We start from the raw sequence: 25478 nt of genomic DNA, 5'->3' as shown, positions 1-25478 counted from the left end.
CAATATTTCAGGTACATCTTGCTACTTCTACTTACACTTAGGTCACACTACACATACATGTACAAGCATATATATACACACCCCTCTGGGTTTTCTTCTATTTTCTTTCTAGTTCTTGTTCTTATTTATTTCCTCTTATTTCCATGGGGAAGTGGAACAGAATTCTTCCTCCGTGAGCCATGCGTGTTGTAAGAGGCGACTAAAATGCCGGGGACAAGGGGTTAGTAACCCCTTCTCTTGTATAAATTACTAAATTTAAAAAGAGAAACTTTTGTTTTTCTTTTTGGGCCACCCTGCCTTGGTGGGATATGGCCGGTTTGTTGAAAGATCTATATATATATATATATACAGTGGACCCTCAACCAACGATATTAATCCGTTCCTGAGAGCTCATCGTTAGTCAAAATTATCGTTAGTCAAGTTAATTTTCCCCATAAGAAATAATGGAAATCAAATTAATCCGTGCAAGACACCCAAAAGTATTGAAAAATTTTTTTTTACCACATGAAATATTAATTTTAATACACACAAACTGAAGATTACATGCACAGTTACATGACACTTACCTTTATTGAAGATCTGGTGATGATTGATGGGATGGGAGGAGGGGAGAGCATTGATCTTCTTAGTGTTTAGAAGAGGAGTGGTAGTAGGAGGCAAAAACTTCACCTTAATGAAGCTCATGTCCCTAGAAAGTCTCTCTGCCAAGTCTGAAGGATGACCAGGAGCATTGTCTAATACCAGGAGGCACTTAAGGTCTAATTTCTTTTCAAATAGGTAATTTTTCACATTGGGGGCAAATGCATGGTGTAACAAGTCATAGAAAAAGTCCCTAGTGACCCATGCCTTACTGTTTGCCCTCCACAGCACACACAAATTAGCCTTGACGACATTGTTTTTCCTGAACAGTCTGGGAGTTTCAGAGTGATACACCAATAAAGGCTTCACTTTGCAATCACCACTAGCATTGGCACACATCAACAGAGTAAGCCTGTCTTTCATAGGCTTATGTCCTGGGAGTGCCTTTTCCTCCTGAGTAATGTACGTCCTGCTTGGCATTTTCTTCCAAAACAGTCCTGTTTCATCACAATTAAACACTTGTTCAGGTTTCAGTCCTTCACTGTCTATGTACTCCTTGAAGTCCTGCACATATTTTTCAGCCGCTTTGTGGTCCGAACTGGCAGCCTCACCATGCCTTATCACACTATGAATGCCACTATGCTTCTTAAATCTCTCAAACCAGCCTTTGCTGGCCTTAAATTCACTCACATCACTAGTTGCTGGCATTTTTTTTAATTAAATCGTCATGCAACTTTCTAGCCTTTTCACAAATGATCGCTTGAGAGATGCTGTCTCCTGCTAAGTAAGTAAGTAAGTTTATTCAGGTATACACAAATACAGTTACATAGAATTATCATACATAGCAGCATATGTGCAGAAAACCTAGGATAACCCAAAAAAGTCACACAGAGTGACTTGTCTGTTTCTCGTTTATCCACACCAATAACAGTCTCTCAACATCTTCTATCACTTGCGATCTCAGTTTCGAAAACATAGTTGCACCTTTGGCAAGAACAGCTTCCTTGATTGCCATTTTCTTGGCCACAATAGTAGCGATGGTTGATTGGGGTTTTGTGTACAGCCTGGCCAGCTCGGAGACACGCACTCCACTTTCATACTTAGCAATGATCTCTTTCATCATATCCATAGTAATTCTCACCCTTTTTGCTGTAGGGTTGGCACTAGAAGCTTTCTTGGGGCCCATGGTGACTTATTTTGCAGGTGCAATCACTAAAAAGGCTGTGATAATATGAAATGTTCCGATTGTATGCTTGGAAGCGACCGCGGTGGCTGGCTGGCTTGTAAACACTGGCCAGAAGTGGACGCGTCTCAGACGGAACGAATAGTGTTGGTCGAGTTTTTTAGCGCTAATCGAGGCAAATTTTTTGCGATAAAATGTATCGCTAGTCAGATTTATCGTTAATCGATGCCATCGCTGGTCGAGGGTCCACTGTATATATATAAAAGCAAAATGAATGAATAATTTAAAAAACAGAGTATTAATTCAAGAGTGTTTTTGGGTGTAAGTACTCTTTGTTTCTTGTGATCATAGCATTTTCAAGCCACAAATTTAATTTTATACCAAAGTTCGTATTTTGTGGGGAAAAAATAAGCATGTGTCCACTTTTCACATGAAATCTGGCTTGATTGCTCAGTGGAACATGTCACCACCTTGCCTATGGCATTGCTATTATTTTATGGGGAAGCCTGGCTTCACTCCTTGGTATAAAAAGCGCTCCAATCTCAGTTGTCTTTTGGAAGCATCCCAATCTATACACTCTTGTGTATCACTCCATTTTTGGTCTTCATTTTCATCTCTGGATATTAACCATAGTACCCAAAAGGTATACAGTTGAAAATGCCCATTTTGAAAAAAAAAAAAAAATGGCCAACACAAATATCATTACAGTTGGTGCACAGGTCATGTGCCTTTGGGTGTTTAACCCTTTGAGGGTTTTGGACGTACTAGTACGGCTTACGACCCAGGGTTTTTGACGTACTAGTTTGCCTAAATTCTAGCGCCCTCAAATCTAGTGGGAGAAAGCTGGTAGGCCTTCATATGAAAGAATGGGTCTATGTGGTCAGTGTGCACAGTCTAAAAAAAATCCTGCAGCACACAGTGCATAATGAGAAGAAAAAAACTTTGACCGTTTTTTTGGAATAAAACAGCGACTTTGCACTGTATTTTCGTATGGTATTTATTGTTGTATTCTAGTTTTCTTGGTCTCACTTTATAGAATGGAAGACATATTACAGAAATTGAGATGATTTTGACTGGTTTTACAATGAAAGATACCTTGAAATTGAGCTCAAAGTAGCAGAAATGTTCGATTTTTACCAAATTTCAAAAGTAAACAAATCGTGCCAATGGTCCAATACACGTCAACTGGTGAGTCTAATATTCTTTCACAAGTGCGCCAATAATATTTATAACATTTTTTACACTAATGCAGTAGTCTGCATAACAGTAAATCTTATATTTTTTGTGAGAATAAAAATTCAAAGTGGAAAGCAAAAGAATATAAGAGGGGCATTGAGACGTGACTTAATGACCAGAGGAAATGTCATTTTAGTGCCAGGAATGTCTTTCTTGTTTATTCTAGACCCTATTCGGAAATTGGCATCTTTTGAAATTTGTATGAAATTGGCAAAATTGCTAAATTCTGACCACTGTACTGGATAGTTGAATTTCATAAATGGGTGGTTTCTTGCACCCATTCGATAGAAAAAATGGAGTTCTAGCGAAATATTCATGTTTTTTGTCGACTAGTACAGTGGAATTGGCCGAAAATGGGGCTCAAAGTGGGCAAAATCGCCGATGCGTAAATATCCCCAAGACCGCTAACTTCGCGAGAGCATAATTCCGTAAGTTTTCCATCAAATTTCAAATTTTTGGTGTCCTTATGATCGGGAAAAGATTCTCTATCTTTTCATAAGAGAAAATTATTTTTTTTTTTTTAAATTTGGCCGACCCTGAGAACGAGTTTCGGAGAGGGCCTGTCGACCCTCAAAGGGTTAAGAACTAACAATTCACTGAATTACAGACTAAGATGACTAAACCAGATTGTGACCTGTTGAAAAGAATGTCAAAGAAATCAGTGCAGCTAAATAAAGCAGGAAAGTTACTGAATGTGTGGATTGAGCATAAAACAAAGGTTCAGCACTTGCTGGCCTTGTAAGTAAGTGCTATTGTACGATAAAATAGTGTGTAATCAGGATGAAAAGTGCAAAAGTGTTCATTTAGTTCTGTTTTAAAGTGTGCTGTTGGCTGCATAATACAGTGTCAAGTTTAGTGGGCAAACGATTTGCAACTTAACCCTTTCAGGGTTTCGGACATACTAGTACGGCTTATGCACCAGGGTTTTTTATGTACTAGTACGCCTAAATTCTAGCGCCCTCAAATCTAGTGAGTGAAAGCTGGTAGGCCTACATATGAAAGAATGGGTCTATGTGGTCAGTGTGCACAGTATAAAAAAATCCTGCAGCACACAGTGTGTAATGAGTAAAAAAAAACTTTGACTGTGTTTTTGGATTAAAACAGCGACTTTGCACTGTATGTTCGTATGGTATTTATTGTTGTATTCTAGTTTTCCTGGTCTCATTTTATAGAATGGAAGACATATTACAGAAATTGAGATGATATTGACTGGTTTTACAATGAAAAGTACCTTGAAATTGAGCTCAAAGTAGCAGAAATGTTCGATTTTTACCAAAGTTCAAAAGTAAACAAATGCTAAGCGTCCAATACACGTCAACTGGCGAGTCTAATATTCTTTCACAAGTGTGCTGATATTATTTATACCATTTCTACACTAATGCAGTAGTCTGCATAACAGTAAATCTTCTATTTTTTGTGAGAATAAAAATTCAAAGTGGAAAGCAAAAGAATGTAAGAGGGGCATGGGGGTATGACTAATGAACAGAGGAAATGTTATTTTAGTGCCAGGAATGTCCTTGTTTATTCTGGACCCTATTTGGAAATTGGCATCTTTTGAAATTTGTGTGAAATAGGCAAAATTGTTAAATTCTGACCACTGTATTGGATAGTTGAAATCAGTAAATGGGTGGTTTCTTGTACTCATTTGCTAGAAAAAATGGAGTTCTAGCGAAATAGTTATGATTTTTGTTGACTAGTACACTGGAATTGGCCGAAAATAGGGCTCAAAATGGGCAAAATCGCCGATGCGTAAACATCGTCCAGACCGCTAACGTCGCGAGAGCATAATTCCTTAAGTTTTCTATCAAATTTCATACTTTTGGTGTTATTATGATCGGGAAAAGATTCTCTATCTTTTCATAAGAAAAAATAATTTTTTTTTTTTTTGAAATTTGGGTGACCCTGAGAACAAGTCTGGGAGAGGGCCTGGGGACCCTGAAAGGGTTAAGAGTCATAGCTATCTACCTTGATCCATGGGTTGAGCACAGTTTCTGAATATAATAATGACAGCAACCTCCACACTTAAAGATCAACATTCTCTACTGACCAGAATGTAAGATAAAAAATAGTTTTACACAATTTTTTTACTGCATATACTATTTTTTTTTCTATATCACATTTCTAGATCAACAAATGACAATAACAGTGTAAGGTATCAAAGCTGTTTTTGAAAAAAAAAAAAAAGTAAAAAATACAACACATCTCTGACCCATAGGTGTTTTAGTTCACATATTTGAAATAAAGCACTGATGTTCAGGAACATAACTCCTGCAATATGTGGGAGTCTACTGTCGAGTACATGAACATTACAGTTCAAATAGCCCATCCAACTGCAATATCCTCATCCATCTTTCAGAATGAAGGGCAGGTGACAAACCTCAGACTTCATAATTCAAATCCAGCTGTAAATAAATATCCTAATGAAATCTTTAAAATTTAACTATTCTAAAAGAATTACTGTATTATCAACGATGTAAATAGTATTTTAACAAATGTTATACCTTCAGGGTCGTTTGGAGGACTGGTTATCAATGTTGCGCCTTGAGGAATATACGGCTTCATTGAAGCAGCAGAAGTACATCTCTGTGGAACAGATGACTCAGCTCACCTGGGAAGATCTGGAAGATATTGGGATTACTAAATTGGGGCACCAGAAAAAGGTAAGCAATGTTCACACACTACACTTATTGACAGGGGAATAACTCAGTCCATTGAAGGTTTCTGTTTGCCATTCAGCAAGTTTTTTAAGCATCTATTTTTTCTTGAAATAACATAAAACAGGATAATCTGCATTTTGTTACAGTAGAAATTAAAAACAGATTACAACACACAAGATTAAGCAGTGTGTGGTGTAATTTGTCCAAAAAATATAGTAGTACATTTAATAAATTAATTTTGCAGCATACTTTTCTTGTGGGCAGTAGTCAAAAGAGATACTGGGACCAGGAATTAGTCTGTTTTTTTTTTTTAATTAATCTGTTTACTTTGGTAATTTTTTTACCTCGATGGTTATCACCTGCCAAGACAGTGGCCCAAGGAAGAAAACACTTGCCATCATTCATTCAATTGCTATCTTGCTAGAGATGTCCTGACATAATTTAGATTACCCTCTGATTTTAACATCCACACCGCTCCTTCAGAGTGCAGGCACTGCCCTTCCCACATCCATGACATAAGAGTCCAGCTAATTATTATTATACAGTGGAACCTCTTCTTATGAGTTTAATCCATTCCACGACCTTGCTTGTATCCCAATTTGCTCGTATGCTGAGTCAATTTTCCTCATTTAAATTAATTGAAATGCAATTAATCCGTTCCAGCTCTCAAGAGGCATGACAAAACACACCAATATTTCGCTAATATCAACTCTACGGCTTATTTGTCTATCAAAATTCATCTAATATGACATAAACAATATAAATAACATAGAAACCTGATATATACATGTACTCTAGAATGAATAAGATATGTCATTATGCGACAGGTGGAGGTGGCCACAACCGCTCCCGCATTGTTGCGGTATTCACTGCCATCTAGTGATGGCCTTTTGAAGCCATCTGTTATTATTTATTAGTACGTATGTATTCTTATAATTATTGTATTACAGTAGGGCCTCACTTATATGGCATGTTAGGTTCCAGGCTACTGCCAGAAAGCAGACATTGCCAGAAAGCAGAACGCCATTTTTTCCACTTATAAATGTCAGATAATAAAGTTTACACTAACATATATTAGTTAGCAATAAAACAAGGCATTAAAAACAATAAAAAGTTAAATACACACACAGTACACTCATTATTTACCTCAAAATATTTGTAGTCTTAATGTAGGGTGAGAAGTGAGTAGTGTTTATTGTAAGAAGTTTGGTGTGGTAGGTATGGCAGCCAGACAACCCAACCTCACCCACAAGTAATATACTTTGACATTTAAAAGAGCCCTAGAGTGATAAAGTGCATTTAGTGTACACTCATTACTTACCTTAAAATATTTTTAGTCTTAATGGTCTTAATATGTGGTGCAAGGTGAATAGTAGGGTAGGTAGGTATCGAAGTGTGGTAGGTATCATAACCCCATCTGGCCACCCACACGTTATATACTAGGCATTTAAAGTGCCCTAGAGCGATAAAATGCATATACAGTACACTCATTGCTTACCTTAAAATACTTAGTCTTAATATAGGGTGCGAGGTGAGTAAATGAGATAAAACGAATAAACGAGAGAGGTAGAGGTAGAGAAGTAGAGAGAGAGAGAGAGAGAGGGATAGAGAGGTAGGTAGGTAGGTTTGCGAGTTTTGTAAACGAACCAGCCAGACGCGTATGATTTTAGTTATAATAATAATGTAGGTATGTAGTCCTCCTGGGCTACGTACCTACACTTACCTACATAGCATATTTATATTCTATGTAGGTATGTAACATGTTTCATATATAATTTTGAAGAAAATATCACAGATGGATTAATGAAAATGTCTATATTAATGTTTTATACAATATTTAATGCACCTCAGAGTGATTGTTATTGTGTTATTATTATTAATATGACATCTTCAAGACTAATAAGACACTCTTAGTGATTTTAATGTGTAGCTGCATACCAGCACAGTGTGTAAGTTTACTTACGTACAGGTACACATAAGTATAATTATCAGTTATAATAATAATGTAGGTACACCTACCATCTGACTTACGACCACTCGTCTTACGACCGTGTTTTTTATGCCAAATTTCTGGGAAATAAACAACTATTTGTGTTTTTACACAGTGTTTATCCTAAACCTTACAGTATAAAATACAGTACTAACAACATAAAAAGTAAAGTAAAACATGAAATACCAAAATAAAACAATAAAATAAAGTCATTACAAAAATGTTTTGTTGATATTCAGTAGTAAAGTTCGACTTACGACCGGTTTCTCGGAACCGAACTCGGTCGTAAGTCGGATGGGTTACATACCTACACCTACCTACATATCATGTTTATATGTTGTGTGTTATATGTGTTTCTTATATAATTTTGAAGAAAATATCTATATTAGCATAAAATAAGACATCTAATGTGCCCAAGAGTGATTATTAATGTGCCCAGGAGTGATTATTATTACATAATAGAGAGATTTACTCATGGAGAATGTAAACAAACCGGGTGGCGAGCGCCATATTTGACAGACCACTTGCTGTATAGAAAGTTTTGGTCATAATTTGAAATCGCCATATTAGCGGAACACTAAGGCGAAATGCTGTAAAGCGGGGCCCTACTGTATATTATTATATAATTATTACTATTATATGTATTATTATTATTATTATGTACATATTCTTATAATAATACTCTTGCTTACCATTTGGAATTTTTATTCACAAAAAAATAAAATAGAAGATTTACTGTTTAGCAGACTACTGCATTATTGTAATAATTGTATAAATAATGTCAACCTATTCATGACTGCATATTGGAAGGGCCAGTCAGACAGGTATTGGATGGTGATGTCATTTGTTTACTCTTGAACATTGCCAAAGAATAGAACATTTTTGCTACTTTGATCTCATTTTCAAGGTACTTTTTGTGGTGAAACCAGTCAAAATCATATCTATTTCTGTAATATATCTTCCATTCTATCAAATTAGACCAAAAAAATGAGAATATGACCATAACCATAAAAACCATATGAAAATATACCACTAATGGGCAGCTAATGGCCGAGAAGTGAACTCAGTTATTTATGGTCAGATTTCTTTTGGTGTACGATAAGAAGCATCTTTCCATCATACATTGCCCAAGTTACAATAAGATAGTCTAACAGACAACTGAGATCCAATTCCCTAGATCTAGTGCAAGAGCTTGCATCTTGAAATTGCGCTTGCATCTGGAAGCAAAAGATCGACCAAGCAACTGCTCGTATCTTGAAAACTGGCACATTGGAGCACTCGTAAACCAAGATTCCACTGTATTTACATTCATGGGAGGAAGTGCTAAACTAGTAGGGGGTCATACCGCCCCTCGGGAAATGGGAGGCAATCGAGTTTGAGCCAAGGAAAGGGAGGCTGTTACAGTGGTAATGATTTATTTAAAATAAGCAAAGTTGGGATACTTGGGTAGGATTTTTGGTTATACAATACTGTAATTTGTCATTGTCTTAAAATGTTTAGCAATAATTCTTTTACAAATGTTAAAGAATTGTCTAAACTCTTCTTGGATTGAAAGAGTCTTACTTCTGTAATTATTTCAGGTGATGTTGGCTATCAAACGTGTAAAGGACATAATGGCTGGAAAGAAGTTTGCCAATAATCAAGACCCACGACAGCAGTCTCATTATGGAGCTCATGAAATTATGATTTCTCGAGAAGCCTCAGAGGGACGAGACCAGTATGCCAGTGTGCCAGAATTTCGTACGTTTTCTGGTCCTGGACACTATGGGACGGGTGAGCATAACCGGCTGAGTGGTCCTACAGAGTCTGGAGTTCATTATGCTGTACAAACTCATTATGCTCCAGGTGTTCAATATGGTCCTATGCCCCCTCCTCCACAAGCTCACGTACATCCTATGTCTCAACAGCCTGGGCCATTTCATCCATCTAATCAATTCAGTACTCCGCAAGGGCCATCGCCTCCAGGATCAAAACTTTCAAATATTCCACCTCATCCTCTCCCTGGGCCTGGTCAGGTTCAGTATCGGCCAGATTTGGTTCCAGTCCAAGTCCGGCCAGGTGGTAGAGGAAGGAGTATTGAGAGCTTAGAGGAGCCTATTTATGGCACATATCAGACGTTCCACCCAGATAGTAGACTACAGTTTGTTCAGGGACCTATGTCACTTGGAAGTCTACCACCAAGACCTTTCCCTCCAACAACTATGGGATCATCAAATCCTCAGCGGTCAATGGATGATGGTGACATTACCCCTACAAATGAATATGCAAATAATTATGAGGGTGGAGGAACATTACCCAGACCTCGCACTGCCAACAAACTCCGACCAGTTGCCAAAGTAACAGCAAAAACTCGAGTAGATGTCCATGAGGTGCCACAGTTTATTAAAGATGGAATGAACCTGAAGAAGCCATCTCAAAAAGAAGAAATAAACATGAAGGAATTAAATTTAAAAACGTTAAATCGTCAAAATTCTGAGAAGATATATAATTCCAGCCAAAATACTGGAAGTACTAATAACACACCACAGGGAACACCCAAGAAAATTCCACCTCCTCCCCCACGCCGCTCAAATTCCATTAGCGAGACATCCAAAGAAGCAGCTTCACAAGAAAGTCAGTATGGGTATTTGCGAAGGGGATTGTCATATGGATACATGGGAATCAAAAATAATCTACAACCTGATGTTACTCCAGATCTGCCACCACCACCAGCACCACCTGATAGTGCCAATCACCAACACCTACCTGATGACTTCCCACCACCACCACCTCCGTTAACGTGCGTTACAATGGCTAGTTCTACACGCATTACAGCCAGCTCAACAATAACAACTTCATCTATTACTAGTGACTCCTTAGCCACATCACAAACTTCAACAACTTCATCTGAAGATGATGTTTCAACAGGGTTTCGACCCAGGCGAAATGATTCCAATGCTAGTTTTAAGGTAAATTTACATAGTGTTTTATTTGGATATTCAAGACAGTATCAATTGATTTATTAGCATAAAACATTATGTAATTATTTTTTCTGTAATATTTTATTCATCTACAATTGGAGATGCATCCACCTAAGTCATATGAGCTCTTATAGTTACAAACATTTCTTAATCTGTCACTTGGAGTATGTCAGATACATCAAATTTTACCCCTGAAAATACTGGAGGGACTATTCTGAATCTGCACACTGAAGTCTTAACAAGAATGAGGGCTATGGTAGACAGTACAGATTACCCTGCAATAGAATACTTTAAATAATTTCATGATATACATAGAGGTCAAAGGAGGCAAAAGCTTATTAAACATAGTTGTAGATAGAATCCACAAAACATTTTTAAACTTTTTCTATATTATTATAATCAAAAAGAAGCGCTGAACCTACAAGGGTCATACAGTGCCGACTTTTACTATATGCACGAGATCCCTCTAGCTGAAGAAAATACTCAAGCTTAGAGTGGTTGCTATAGAAAACTTAGTGCAACAGCATTTTCAAAATTAATATTTTTTTTTTTGTCCTACAGTCTACCTCGAGTACAGATTCTGAATCCTTGCCTTTCGCTAATGAAAATGCTGGGACTATTAAGCAACGAGCCTGCCGTCCTCATCCAGGATTGACCATACTGGATACTCGAAACTCTCCACTTTCTTCCCCGCGTTCCTCTCCAGCATTGCGTCGGAAGGAGGGTCAGCCTCCTCTGCGGCAGAATCCTATTGCCAACACAGAATCCTCTACTGGACAAATGGCAAAATCAAACTCAAGGTATTATGATAGCTAGTGCTAGTCTAGTACATTTAATATTGGTTATTTTACCTTACCTCTAGTATTTACTCTTTTTAACATATTAGGAAAAAGATTTTATCCAAGAGATCTTGTAAAATATATCTAGCATCATAAAAAATAATTGAAATTGGGTATTTCAACTAGTCCAACACACATCTCAGATAAACCAGAGTCAAGAGGCATTGTGAATTTTTCCATGTGACCTAACCAAGAGAAAATTTAAGACATTACAGTACAAATCAAGTAAATTGTATTCACAAAAGCCTGTTATCTATTTGTATATATACAGCACATAATGATAAGTGGTAAGATGTTGCTATTAAAACAATTCCTTCCAAAATACCACACAATGAAATTTTGTATAGATATGCAGGTCATCAGACATCCACCAACACTCAGTTTATCACACTCTAGTAATGGCAGGTTTTACCAAGCCAAAGCATATACACAAAACTTATGGCTACATGCATTACCATGATTATACTCCACAAAGTGCTGTATGACCCTTTTGGGTTTAGTGCTTAGTTATGATATTACAAAGGTGAAGGTGCCCTAAACAAAAAACATAATACATCTAAAGGTAAATAAATTCTTTAGGTTGATTTCCAGGTTTGCTATGGAGAGAGAGATTTCTGATCCAGACTTAAGATTCCCACACCTGCTCCATACATTGATGACTACTATCTCTTAATTATGTGAACACCTGCTAGTTTATTCAAGTTAAGCTACTTCACCCAGACTCCAGCCCAGTGCTTGATTAGTGGCCCTTTTCCAACATGTATATTACCTTTAGATTTGCATCTCTGCAGCTTTCTGCCACAAAGGCAGGGTGAGCCAAAGAAGAAAGCACATTTGCCAACATCCATTCAATAAGTCTTGCCAGAAGTGTGCTGACATCACAATTCAGATTACCTTCAAACTGCAACATGCCTGCCTCTCCTTCAGAGTGCCAGCAGTGTGTGTTCCACCATCAGGACTAATGTCTAGCTAATAAATTTTTCCAGAATCCCTTCATAGAAGATACTTTGCACTCCAACAGCAAGTCCATTTAAAACCACATGTGTCTATTCACTATCTAATACACTCACACAAGCCTGCTGGATGTTGTATCTCCTTAAACTTAGTCTCTTTTACCCCCTACCTTCTCCCTCCCAAATTTATACTCTCTCTGTCATCCTATCACTGACCAGCCCCCTCTGCATGCTCAAACCACCTCAGTAACCCTTTCTCAGCCCTCTGAATTATATTCTTGGTGAACCCAGATCACCTTTTAATTTCTGTGCTCCGAATTCTTTGTGATATTCACACCACACATTGTTCTCAAACATAACATCTCGCTGCAGCATTCAAAACATATGATCCACACCAATATGTGTTGGTACCACTATACTCTGGTACATTCACTTTCTGCCTCCATAGATAAATTTCTTTAACTTGGATGCCTCTACACGAGTCACCTTTCACCCCCATATATTTTGTGGTTCATTTAATATTTCATAGACTCGTCTGCTGATTCATCCACTTCCTTCATACTACCCCTACTCTGATATTCAATTTATAATTGCCTAGACTTTGTTAGCCCTCATTTTCCTCTTACACACACACACACACACACACACACACACACACACACACACACACACACACACACACACACACACACACACACACACACACACACACACACACATTACATTGTGGTATGTATTGTATGCAGTTTTAAATACAATGGCTTCTTTTAATGTGTATATTCCTCCACAGTTCTCCGGATGGCACAGGTGATGTCCTGAATGATATTGGCAATATGCTAGCAAACTTGACAGATGAACTAGATGCAATGCTGGAACAGGAAGTTAGTCTAAAAAATTAAGCATCCAGAATCTTCAGTTAAAGAAAAAACCTAAAAACCACTGTACTGTATATTCATATTAACAGTTTTGGTGCTTGTGGTACAACCTTTCAAGTCATTCAGAATAGTGTTGAATTAAGGAAATGTCATTATTTTTAAATAATAGTAAACTACTAAAATGCAAACAACAGAAAGACTTTAATCTCAAAGTTATAAAGTAAATTCTTAGTACAATTAGAAGTTCAAGTATATCTTTCAAGGCTTTAATGGTGACATAGCTAATAAAGTCGATTCCAAGCCTGGTTCAGCATACCTCAACACCATGTCTGAATTTGATATTACTCTGTCAGTCTTGTTATAAAATTGGTAACATTTTTAAAGGGTCCCAACGTAAGAACAAATAGAATTTTAACCTGCTCTTTGGATAATATTTTAGCTAATTATTAAGACTGATAGAGTCTTGTTAATGTAGAAAATGTGCTGAATAGTTATTTGTATTTGTGTGACTACTTGGCTCATAGCCTATAAACATGTCATCTTGTAGACTGAAAAGGTACTTACATCAATGTTTATTAATCCATTTGCAATGTTTTGCAAGCATTTGTAATGTGATCTCAAAAGCATTAGTGTTGTCTTACTGTACACATGCTATTCAGTAATTGCATAACTGACAACTATTGAGGCTACATGAAACCATAAGATGAATACTGTATATGTGTAACTGAAAAGGGGTTTGTGCTCTACCAAATGGGATTAGAAGATAGAGTAGGCGTTAAAGTGCATGTCAGCCATAAACCAGACAATCATGAAACCAACCACACTTAGGCTTTTAACAGCTTTACCACTTGCTTTAGGATGCTTATTAAAATTAAAATTGTTACTGCATTGAAAAGAAAATTGTATTAACAAATATAAACAATGAACAACATTTATTCCTGCCTATGTACTTATAAGTTTTTGACTATGTAGAAGAATTTGTAGCAAGTATAATTCTACACAAAGGCAACTCCTCATAGCTGTCAATCTTGTTCCAGAGCCTTAGGCTGAAAAATGGGGTTAGGTTTTCATAATGCTCTAATATTCCCCATAATTTGAGGACTGTGATTGGTACCTTTAAATGAGCTTCCAGTCTTGAGCTCTCATTTATTTTTGTTTTATGTTATAGTCGAGTAGGTATCAGTAGTGAGGGTAGAACCAGAATAGTTGTACTATGTCAAGTCTCGTCCATCAATCCTGGAAGACATTTGTTACCCAAGAAGGGAGTGGTACAAATTTTGCATATTTTTTTAGCAAGTCTACCCACATGTATGTGATAATTTGAGCTCCTGTAATGTTCCTCTCCAGAGCTCACAAATGCTGATTTTATTTTATTAGATAGCAAGTGTTGTGTGGTATCATGTAATTCCTCCTCGCTACTCATCTTAATCTATATAAAGCACAATTTATGTTTTCATATATAAATAAATATATACTAGTCACTTATACAGGCACAAACACTGCATTAAGTGATATTATATAATTAATTGGGGGTAGGAAATATTTTTTTTAATTTTTGTGTAAATACAATGTGTACAGAACTTGTAAATATCCGGGGTGAGCCTCGCCGACCATTGTTTACAGAATACTATACATACCCATGTCATTTATAATTGAATATAAGAAGCATAAGATGGCAGAGCTTATTTAAAAGATATTAAATCTTAAACTACAGAACTTATGTTTATGGCAAGGCTATGTATAGTTTTCTTTATCATAGTCTCATTGAGCTTTTGAAATATTAAAGCTTACATTGAGGGGGGAAATAATCTTTTATGTTCTCACTATAGTTCAAGTGAGGCAGGTGCTGGTGGCATTTGCAGTGATAGTATAAAATAGTTTTGTTCAGCCCCTCTTCCATGAGTAGCATCTGTTATTTATCTGAAATATCATATGACTGCTAGCCAGTTTCCAACTATCTCCCTCAGTCTTACTCCTTCCCATTTGGGAATCATTGCTGAATGCTCACTTTTTACCTGTGTGATGGATTTTGAGTTATCACTGTGTCCATTAAATTCTGAGTTAGTGCAGAAATTAAAATATTGAGAACAAGCAAAATATTTGACTTTTATTTAACTATTTTATAAGTAGATGGCTTTTATCTTGTGTTCAGACATCTGAGACAGAATTTCCAGATTGATGTGCTTCTTAAGCATTGTCATACAAATAGAACTGCCATAAGATAGCCCTTTTCCAAAACATCTTGTGTATTGACACATTTCTGTGAATTAAGATATATTCAATTACAGTAAACCCTCAATATATTTGACTGATGGGGGATTCATGTTAAAACAAATAGGAAAAAGCAGTGAAGTACTATTCTGGTGTACATCTAATATAGTACTGTACATATAATATGAAATATGAAAACTCAATGTGTTAAAAGTAGTTTACCCAGTGGATTTTGCCTGTTATTTCAGAGTCCTCTATATAGAGGTATATTACAGCAAGGGTTTACTATCTGCAAAAACTAGCTTTACTAATATAATTTAGTTTAATAATATGCAACCTATCTTATTTAACATTACTGAAATTATCATTTTATGTTCAGATTAATTTTGCAGAGTTATTACAATTATTAATTTACAATAGTTTACACTGCTTATTTGGCAGAGCAACTGTTGCTTTACAAGCCAAGATAACGAACACAAATTGGTGAACGTGTGTTTTTCCACATCTGCTCATACATAAACAGGCTTGCATATGTACACACGCAGTACATGTATATATGTTTAAAGATCCTAATAACAGCGAGTATGCGCGTGTCGAGAGATTAAATTATAGTACAATATACTTAGTATACTTTAACCCACACTGGCCACCTTTCACAAAAAAAAAAAAAAAAAAATAAATAAATGTGAACACATTCACCATCAGTCATTCAATATATGTCTTCCCAGAAGTTTACAGACATTACAATTTAAATAAGCCTCTGAACTGCAACACCTACATCTCCAAAGTGCAGGCACTGTAGTTCCCACCTCCACTAACCCCTGCTCACACTCAAACAGCATGTCAATTCACAGTAACCCTTTCACCTTCTAAATTAGACATCTCCAATAACTCTAGCTTCCTCCTTACTGCAACATTTAAACTGAATGCCTGATACCAATGTAAAAATGTTGGTACCACTATACCCTCATACATTCCCCTTTTTTGCCTACACAGATAAACTTGTTTTTCTGCAGATACTTCAACAGGCCATCTACTTCTCCCCCATCTATTCTTTGGTTTGCCTTGTCTTTCATAGGCCTTTCTGCCAACATATCCATAACCATTTGCTTTTTACCTTAATGGCTGTCTCTGGCCAAGACAGGGTAACTCAAAGACACATTCATCATATATAGTGTTGCTACTATACCCTATATTACCCTTACCTCCACAAGCCTTTTTTTCCAAAGATCCCTGAACATGCCACCTAACCTTTTTCATAAAACTCTACTGCTTTTAGTAACATACCATGTATTAACACCTGCCATTTGCTTCCTAGCCACCCTATTATATCACTTTAAAAATTCATAAATGCAATGAACTGCTCCTTACCCTTATCTACATATTCATATATTTCAGTGTGAACATGAACTACACACTCTCTATCCTTCCTAAATGCTCCCTAATCTGTAATTCAACTTTGTATTAACTCCTTCGATAATAATTCTACCTCTTTACCTGTTATACTTAACTGGCTTATTTCCCCTTAATTCTTACTATCTCCTTTTTCCTTATACAACAAAACTATGCATGCTCTCTACCAGTCCTTTGGTACCTTTCCTGAACAAACATACCAATCACTCCAACTCTACTATATAACCTCACCTGTTTTTAACTTCATCTTGATTCCATCTATCTCGTCCAATTCACACATTCCCACACGTCCACCTCTGGTTCCTCCTCGCTCCTGAGATCTTATTTTACCTTACCCAATGCATGATATCACTACCTACCTTTCATCGAGATTAAACAATTCATCAAAATATTTTCTCCATCTTCTAATTACCTCTACCCCCCCAATCTAACTTCTCCCCTTTTCTGTTTTTACCTGTTAACTGTCGAGTCAGTCATTCAATAACTTTCAGTAGTGCAAAGACATCATAATTTAAATGATTCTCAAAACTGCAACTTCCCCACCCCTGAGTACAGGCACTGTACTGTCCATACATACAATACACAGTAACCCTCTTATAAAGTGACACTACATAATGTGATTTGTGTAAATGCAGCTGAAAAAGTCCAAAACTGTACAGCACACAAAGAAGCCTTGTTGGATTCTTCAAGTTACCATGCAAAATTTAGGCATTTATAACACACACCTTGAAATTTTTTCCCTCTGACCCAAGTTAGACCTAAGGGTTAAGTATTTGGAGAAGTACAGCTCCTCCCCATTGCCACTGCCAACCATGCCTCCTACAGTTGCACGGAGTCAACTGCAGAAGAAATGCTGCAGGACATCAATTCCCAGTTGGGAGACAGATGAAAGAGAATGAGATAGAACCTCTAGATCTACATGAAAGAGAATGAGGTAGAAGAACCTCTAGATAAATAGTTAACACTGCAACAGCTACATCAGCAATTCCATGTTAGTGGCAAAGTTTTAGAACTGTCCACTAAATAGAACCCATGACACCTCTGAAAGCACTGCTCTGAAGTGAGGTCTGGAACAAATGATAATACCTTATCATCAGCTCCATAGAGCAGGGTAAAACAGACCAGAAAAATTACAGACTACTTGAGGAGTCCAGTGCAATCAACGATAGATAAGTTTCTACTTCAGCATTAATACAAAAACTACAGCCATTCACCTCAATCCCTAGGGCTACATCATCCCTCTTCACACACTTTTATGTTAACAAGCAACAACAATTAGAATGTTGCTAAGATGAAGGTAGTAATTTGTACCTAGAAGAATATTTGGGGGAAAAAAAAAAGGCTTGGCAAATTTTGAGATCTTTTTAAGAAAGTAACCCTATTTTTCTATGTACTTCACATACCACTAATTTTCTTAAGGTGTTGACTTTTTGGGACATATCCCCCTGTGTTTTGAGAGTTTACTATATATAATATACAGGTATATGCATACACATACAGTATTATACTTTTAGGTAGAGCTTATGATTGTGGCTTATAATGCAATAATCGTTTTGCAAAAACAAGTAGAAATTCATTGGAATCTTTTCAGTTTGGCATACCCCAGATTTTGAAACTAAAAATTTTTATGCTATTTTTATATTCTAACAAAACAAAATATTCTCCAAGAGAAATATGGGCAACATATGAAAAATTGCATTTATATGCACATTAGTTTGCAAGGTTCATGACCATACACCTCCCATTATCTACTGTACTGAATACCTATAACCTCACAGAGAGCACCTGGTACATATTAAACAAAAAAGTAAATGACAAAGTAAATACGACTTAATTAGGCAAATGAAGATTTAGTAAAATATTATGCGATATTATAAATTTTAATAAAAATTTTATTTTCGTAAAACCCACTACAGTGGAACCTTGGTGTCTGAGCTTAACTGGTTTCTAGGTGATGTTCAATCTGCGAAAAGTTTGATACCCAAAACGCCATTTCCCAGGCTTTAATTATCAGCCTCAAAAAGTAGAGGATGTCGAACTGACTCTTCCAAACGTCTCTGAGAGTTAGGTCAGTGTTAGAGGTCACTTCAAAGCACTTTTGAAACAGGGATTTTACTTTAAAGTTTTTCACAACTGAATTTTAAAGAAGCCGGCATGCTCGGACTCCAGAAAAATGTTCAAAGACCAGGTCAATTTTTTCTGAACAATATTGTTTGGACTCCAGTTCATCTGAGGTCTAGTACATTCGAACACCGAAGTTCCACTGTATATAATTTACCATACAAACTGGTATATACCTTTGAAGAGTTTCGAGAGTTTATCTACTCTGAGCCTGGCCGTGGGCCAGGCTCGTCTGGTGCTTGCCTGGTCAACCAGGCTGTTGCTGCTGGAGGCCCATTGCCCCAAATATCCATCACAGCCTGGTGTACATACAAATGCAACATTATTGTAGGTTGTCATACTAATCCATAAAAAGTGATGTCATTTTTAATAGACTATGTATAAAAATGCATTTGCAAACAAATTTTCAGTACAGTACAAAAATCCATGGTATGCCAAACTGAAAATCCTTAAACTGATTTAATACCTTTATGACAATTAGTCTGAGGTAAAGAGAAAATACAATTATGTTAATAGTTCTTAACCCTTCAACTGTCCAAATGTGGATCTACGTTCACGTGCGTAGCGCTTCAAATGTAGATCTGAGTTTTATTTTACATACTTTCAACCTTGGCATAATAGGCTTGAGTTGCCTAGACATGAGAGAATGTGTCTGTGCACTTAGTGTGTGCAGTATGAAAAAATTTGGGGATGCCGGGAAAAATGCACTCTTCATTTTAAACAAAAATAAACAATTTTTTTTTCCCAAAAATATTCAGAGCGCTACGCAAGTGAACGTAGATCTACGTTTGGACAGTTTAAGGGTTAATAGTAAATTTAGGCATACTTAACACACATTGGGGAGGATTAAGCTAAATTGTATTGTGCTTTAATTTCCGGAAGGTTAGATAAGGTTGCTGAATTTTAGTGTGCAATTTATAATTGATATACGCAAATTCACAAAAAATGTAACCGTAAATATACGAGAAATTTCAAAATTTTACATTTTTAGGGTAGTTCTAATTGTTTGACATGCTCTGCCTTAAAAAGCTATATATACATATATCCATGTAGTATATGCATGCATGCATGCATACATACAACACAAAAACATGCACATACACTTAAAAACATACACACAAACACACACATAATTCTTAACAATTTACAAACAGGCAAAATTATTTATGAACATTATCTCTCAGTCCATAGCAGGATTTGAATCTGCACACACACTGCATCTAAGTACACAGTACTTTAGACATGTGGCCAAATTGCCGAGTGCTTTGATGCATTGTGTGCGGGTTCACGTCCTGCAGTGGACCGAGAGATATATATAAAGATCTATTTCTTAACTAAATCAGTTGCAAAATTGTAAAACACTTCAGCTAAATGAATAGCCAAGTGACCTGATATGAACCACAGAAATCCTAGATTGATACGGTGGTTAGCATTGATTTACACAAATTTTTAATTATTTTATCTCAAGCAATATATATCATAAGGACTTATTTTTATTTAATATACAGTATGTGATAATTTCTAGTTTAAATCCATAACGTACAGAGTGTTATAAAGCCAATGCAGAAATGTTTGCTATGTGACACTGTATATGTGGAGTGTTAATGTATTTAAATAGTTTTGTACAGGTGTTAAGGGGCAATAGAGAGGGAGTTTACTATACCAGTCATTAGTGACAGTAAAGAGGCACACCTCTCAAGAATATGATGGCCACTCGCAGTGCCTCTACATCTTTAGTCTTTTATTTTCCCCTATTTCTGTATGTACATGATATATCTTAATGAATATAAAAAATATAACCATTAGTGTTTTCATAAACATGTTTCATTTAAGCCTCTGAAGCGTACTTATTGGGGAATAAATGAATGACTATGTATGTATGTATGTAAGTGTGTGTGTGTGTGTGTGTGTGTGCGCGCGCGCGCACGCTCGTGTGTGCACGTGCGTGCGCATGCGTGCGCCTAGTTGTGGTTGCAGGGGTTGAGTCACAGCTCCTGGCCCTGCCTCTTCACTGGCCGTTACTGGGTCACTCTTCCCGCTATATGAGCTTTATCATACCTCTTCTTAAAGTTACGAATGGATCCTGCCTTCACTACATTGCTTCCCAAACTATTCCACTTCCTGACAACTCTGTGACCGAAGAAATACTTCCTAATATCCCTGTGATTCATCTGAGTCTTCAACTTCCAACTGTGGTCCCTTGTTGCTGTGTCCCATCTCTGGAACATTCTGTCTGTCCACCTTGTCAATTTCTCTCAGCATTTTATGTGTTGTTATCATGTTCCCCCAATCTCTCCTGTCCTCCATGTTGTCAGGTGGATTTCCCTTAACCTTTCCTCGTAGGACATACCCCTTAACTCTAGGACTAGTCTTGTTGCAAACCTTTGCACCTTCTCTAGTTTCTTTACATGCTTGGCTAGGTGTGGGTTCCAAACTGGTGTTGCATACTCCAATATGGGCCTAACGTACACAGTGTACAGGGTCCTGAACGATTCCTTATTAAGATACCGGAATGATGTTCTTAAGTTTGCTAGGTGCCCGTATGCTGCAGCAGTTATTTGGTTGATGTGCCCCTCGGAAGATGTGCCTGATATTATGCTCACCCCAAGACCTTTTTCCTTGAGTGAAGTTTGACTACTCTATCTGCAGTCTTCTTTAACCTTCCCACAATCTTCATGACTTTGCACTTTTTGGGGTTGAACTCCAGGAGCCAGTTGCTGGACCAGGCCTGCAGCCTGTCCAGATCTCTTCCCTGTTATCCCTGCCTGGTCCTCCAGCTTTTGCACTAATCTCTTGTGTGGAACTGTGTCAAACGCCTTCTTACAGTCCAAGAAAATGCAGTCTACCCACCCCTCTCTCTCTTGTCTTACTGCTGTCACCCTGTCATAGAACTCCAGTAGGTTGGCTGTCATTGATAAGCTCATTCATTTCTAGGTGTTCCACCACTCTTCTCCTGATAATCTTCTCCATGACTATGCATACTATACATGTCAGTGACATTGGTCTGTAGTTTAATGCTCCATGTCTGTCTCCTTTTTTAAAAATTGGGACTATATTTGCTGTCTTCCATGCCTCAGGTAGTCGCCCTGTTTCAATGGATGTGTTGAATATTGTTGTTAGGGGTACACATAGCGCCTCTGCTCCCTCTCTTAGGACCCATGGATCGATGTTGTCTGGCCTCATCACCTTTGAGGTATCTAGCTCACTCAGCAACCTCTTCACTTCTTCCTCGGTTGTATGTATTGTGTCCAACACTTGATGGTGTACCCCACCTCTCCGTCTTTCTGGAGTCCCTTCTGTCTCCTCTGTGAACACTTCTTTGAATCTCTGAGTTCCTCACTTACTTCACGGTTGCTTCTTGTGATCTCTCCTCCTTCCTTCCTTCCTTAGCCTGATTACCTGGTCCTTGACTGTTGTTTTCCTCCTGATATGGCTGTACAACAGCTTTGGGTCAGATTTGGCTTTTGCTGCTATGTCATTTTCATATTGTCATTGGGCCTCCCTTCTTACCTGTGCATATTCATTTCTGGCTCTACGACTTCTATCCCTGTTCTCTCTCTCTCTGTATGTGTGTGTTTGTTTTTATATATACTATGTATATATAGTGAGGAAATGCTTTATGTTACGTGGCCCTGGCAGTCACAGAATGGACACCACTGGTGCCATATTTAACAACCTTATACTTTAAATTGTTTAGAAAACCAACATTATACATATGCTTGAACTAACATACTCTGCACTCGAGAAAAATTAATTTTCCCTGGGACTTTTCATAGACTTACGAAGAGCTTTTGATACAGCTGACAATGATCTTTTGCACCAAAATCTTGAACATTACAGGGTCAGAGGACACTCTCTTGATTACCTAAAATCTTATCTCAACAACAGAACCCAGTATGTATACACAAATGGAGCCAGTTCCACTACACAACCTGTTCTTGTTGGAGTCCCACAGGAAGCATTCTTGGCCCACTTCTCTTCCTCATTTACATCATTGACCTACCAAATGCATCTAATCTCCTTAAACCCATTTTATTTGCAGATGACACAACTTATGTCTTTTCTCACCCAAACCCAACCATACTAACACACAGTAAATACTGAACTACTAAAAATATCTACTTGGATGATTACCGACAAACTTACTCTCAATACAGTGGAACCTCAAAAATCAAACTTAATCCGTTCCAGGAGCTAGTTCTAATTTCGAAAAGTCTGAAATTCGAATCAATATTTCCCATAAGAAATAATGGAAATACAGTACAATTAATCCGTTCCAGAAACCCAAAAATATTCACACAAAAAATACATTTTATAGAGATTAACCCTTAAACGGTCCAAACAGATCGACGTTCAAATTCGCAGTGCTACAAAAGTAGATCTACTTTTTTTTACATATTTTCAAATATAACAAAAAAAAAAATGTAGATAAAAGTTTTTTTACACATTTTCAAATGTAAAACAAAAAGGAAGATCTACATTTTTTTACATACTTTCAGATGTTGAAAAAACGTATATATACGTTTGGACCATTTAAGCGTTAATTACAGTTTTACATACATATAAAATAACATACATATAAAATAATACATACATATAATACTGTATAAAATATAAAATAACATTTTTACTTACCTTTATTGAAGATTGGTGATGGCATCTGGAAGATAGGGAGGAGGAGAGAGGGAGTTGGGGTTAGTGTTTGGAAGGAGAATCCCCCTCCATGAGGACTTCAGGTAAAGCCCTCTCTGGGGTTACTTCCCTTCTCTGTCTTTTAATGCCACTAGGACCAGCTTGAGAGTCACTGGACCCCTGTCTCACAAAATAACTGTCCACAGTCCTCTGTTTCTGGCACCTCTTTAACATTTCCCTAAAATGGGACATGGTTCTGTCACTGAACTTGTTGCAAAGATGGCTTGTTTCAGCTTGCTCAGGGTGGTACTTCTGCACAAACATTGGACATCATTCCACTTGGCACAAATCTCCTTAATCTTTGAAGAAGGCACCTCATCCACTCCCTCTTCCTCCTCTGAAGCAAGTTCCTCAGCTGTGGTCTGATACTGCTCCAGATGAAGCTCTTGCAGTTCTTCAGTGGTTAGCTCTTCCCTGTGGTCCTCCACCAACTCTTCCACATCCTCACCACTCATCTCCAACCCCAGGGTGTTCCCCAATGCCACAATAGAGTCCACAACAGGCAGAGGGTGAGCTGGGTCAGGGTCAGGGTCAGCCTCAAACCCTTCAAAATCCCTCTTTTGGACACAATCTGGCCACAACTGTCTCCAAGCAGAGTTCAAAGTCCTGGAAGTCACTCCCTCCCAAGCCTTACCTATAAGGCTTATGGAGTTGTAGATGTTGAAGTGATTCCTCCAGAACTCTCTTAGGGTCAACTTAGTGTCTATGGTCACTTCAAAGCACTTTTCAAACACTACTTTTGTGTAGTTTTTTGAAGTTAGAAATGACCTGCTGGTCCATGGGCTGGAGGAGAGGAGTGGTGTTAGGAGGCAAGAACTTCACTTTTATAAAACTGAAGTCCTTAGACAAGAGGTCTAATAAGTTTGGAGGATGAGCAGGAGCATTGTTCATTAACAGGAGGCACTTGAGTGGCAATTTCTTTTCCTGGAGGTATTTTTTCACACTGGGGCCAAACACTTCACTGACCCACTCTTTGAAAATTTGTCTTGTGACCCATGCCTTATGATTAGCTTTCCACAAGACACATAACTTGTTCTTAAAGACAATGTTTTTCTTCAACACTCTGGGATTTTCTGAATGATACACAAGTAAAGGCTTCACTTTAAAATCACCACTAGCATTTGCACAGAACAAAAGAGTAAGCCTGTCTTTCATAGGCTTGTGTCCTGGCAGTGCCTTTTCCTCCTGTGTGATGAAGGTCCTTTTTGGCATTTTCTTCCAAAACAAGCCTGTTTCGTCACAATTAAACACTTGTTCAGGTTTGAATTCTTCACTGTCTATGTACCCCTTAAACTCCTGTACAAACTTTTCAGCCGCCCGTTTGTCTGAACTGGCTACCTCACCATGTCTTACAACATTGTGTATGCCACTACGCTTCTTAAATTTCTCAAACCAGCCTCTGCTGGCCTTAAATTCACTATCAGCACTGGTTCCAGGAGTTTTCTGTACCAGATCGGCATGCAACTTCCTTGCCTTTTCGCAAATAATTGTCTCTGAAACACTATCACCTGCATTCTCTTTATCCTTGATCCACACCAGCAACAACTTCTCAACCTCTTCAACTATTTGTGGTCTTTTTTTGGTTAGCATATTAACACCTTTTGCAACATCAGCTTCCTTGATTTGTTCTTTCTTTGCCAGGATAGAACCGATGGTCGACTTGTTTTTCCCATACATCCTGGCAAGCTCAACAAGTCTCACACCACTCTCATACTTCTGTATTATTTCCTTCTTCACATCTATGGTGTTTCTCACTTTCTTTACCACAG

The 25478-nt window shown here is 37.5% G+C and overlaps 1 protein-coding gene across 17 annotated transcripts in view; it reads left to right on the top strand.

The window, feature by feature from the left end:
* The window catches only part of LOC128693269 (caskin-2), a 1211837-nt gene extending 1191002 nt beyond the window's left edge, over positions 1-20835 (top strand). For all 17 annotated transcript variants that reach the window (XM_070089381.1, XM_070089382.1, XM_070089379.1 and 14 more), the window contains 4 exons: positions 5506-5658; positions 9226-10593; positions 11167-11405; positions 13188-20835. In XM_070089381.1, coding sequence (XP_069945482.1) covers positions 5506-5658; positions 9226-10593; positions 11167-11405; positions 13188-13296 — 1869 coding nt within the window. In that variant the 3' untranslated portion in view covers positions 13297-20835. The remainder of the gene's footprint in view (positions 1-5505; positions 5659-9225; positions 10594-11166; positions 11406-13187) is intronic.
* The last annotated feature ends 4643 nt before the right edge of the window (positions 20836-25478 follow it).

Source organism: Cherax quadricarinatus, chromosome 28, assembly GCF_038502225.1.
Source record: "Cherax quadricarinatus isolate ZL_2023a chromosome 28, ASM3850222v1, whole genome shotgun sequence".
Lineage (NCBI taxonomy): Eukaryota > Metazoa > Arthropoda > Malacostraca > Decapoda > Parastacidae > Cherax > Cherax quadricarinatus.
This window is presented reverse-complemented; position numbering and strand designations above follow the sequence as displayed.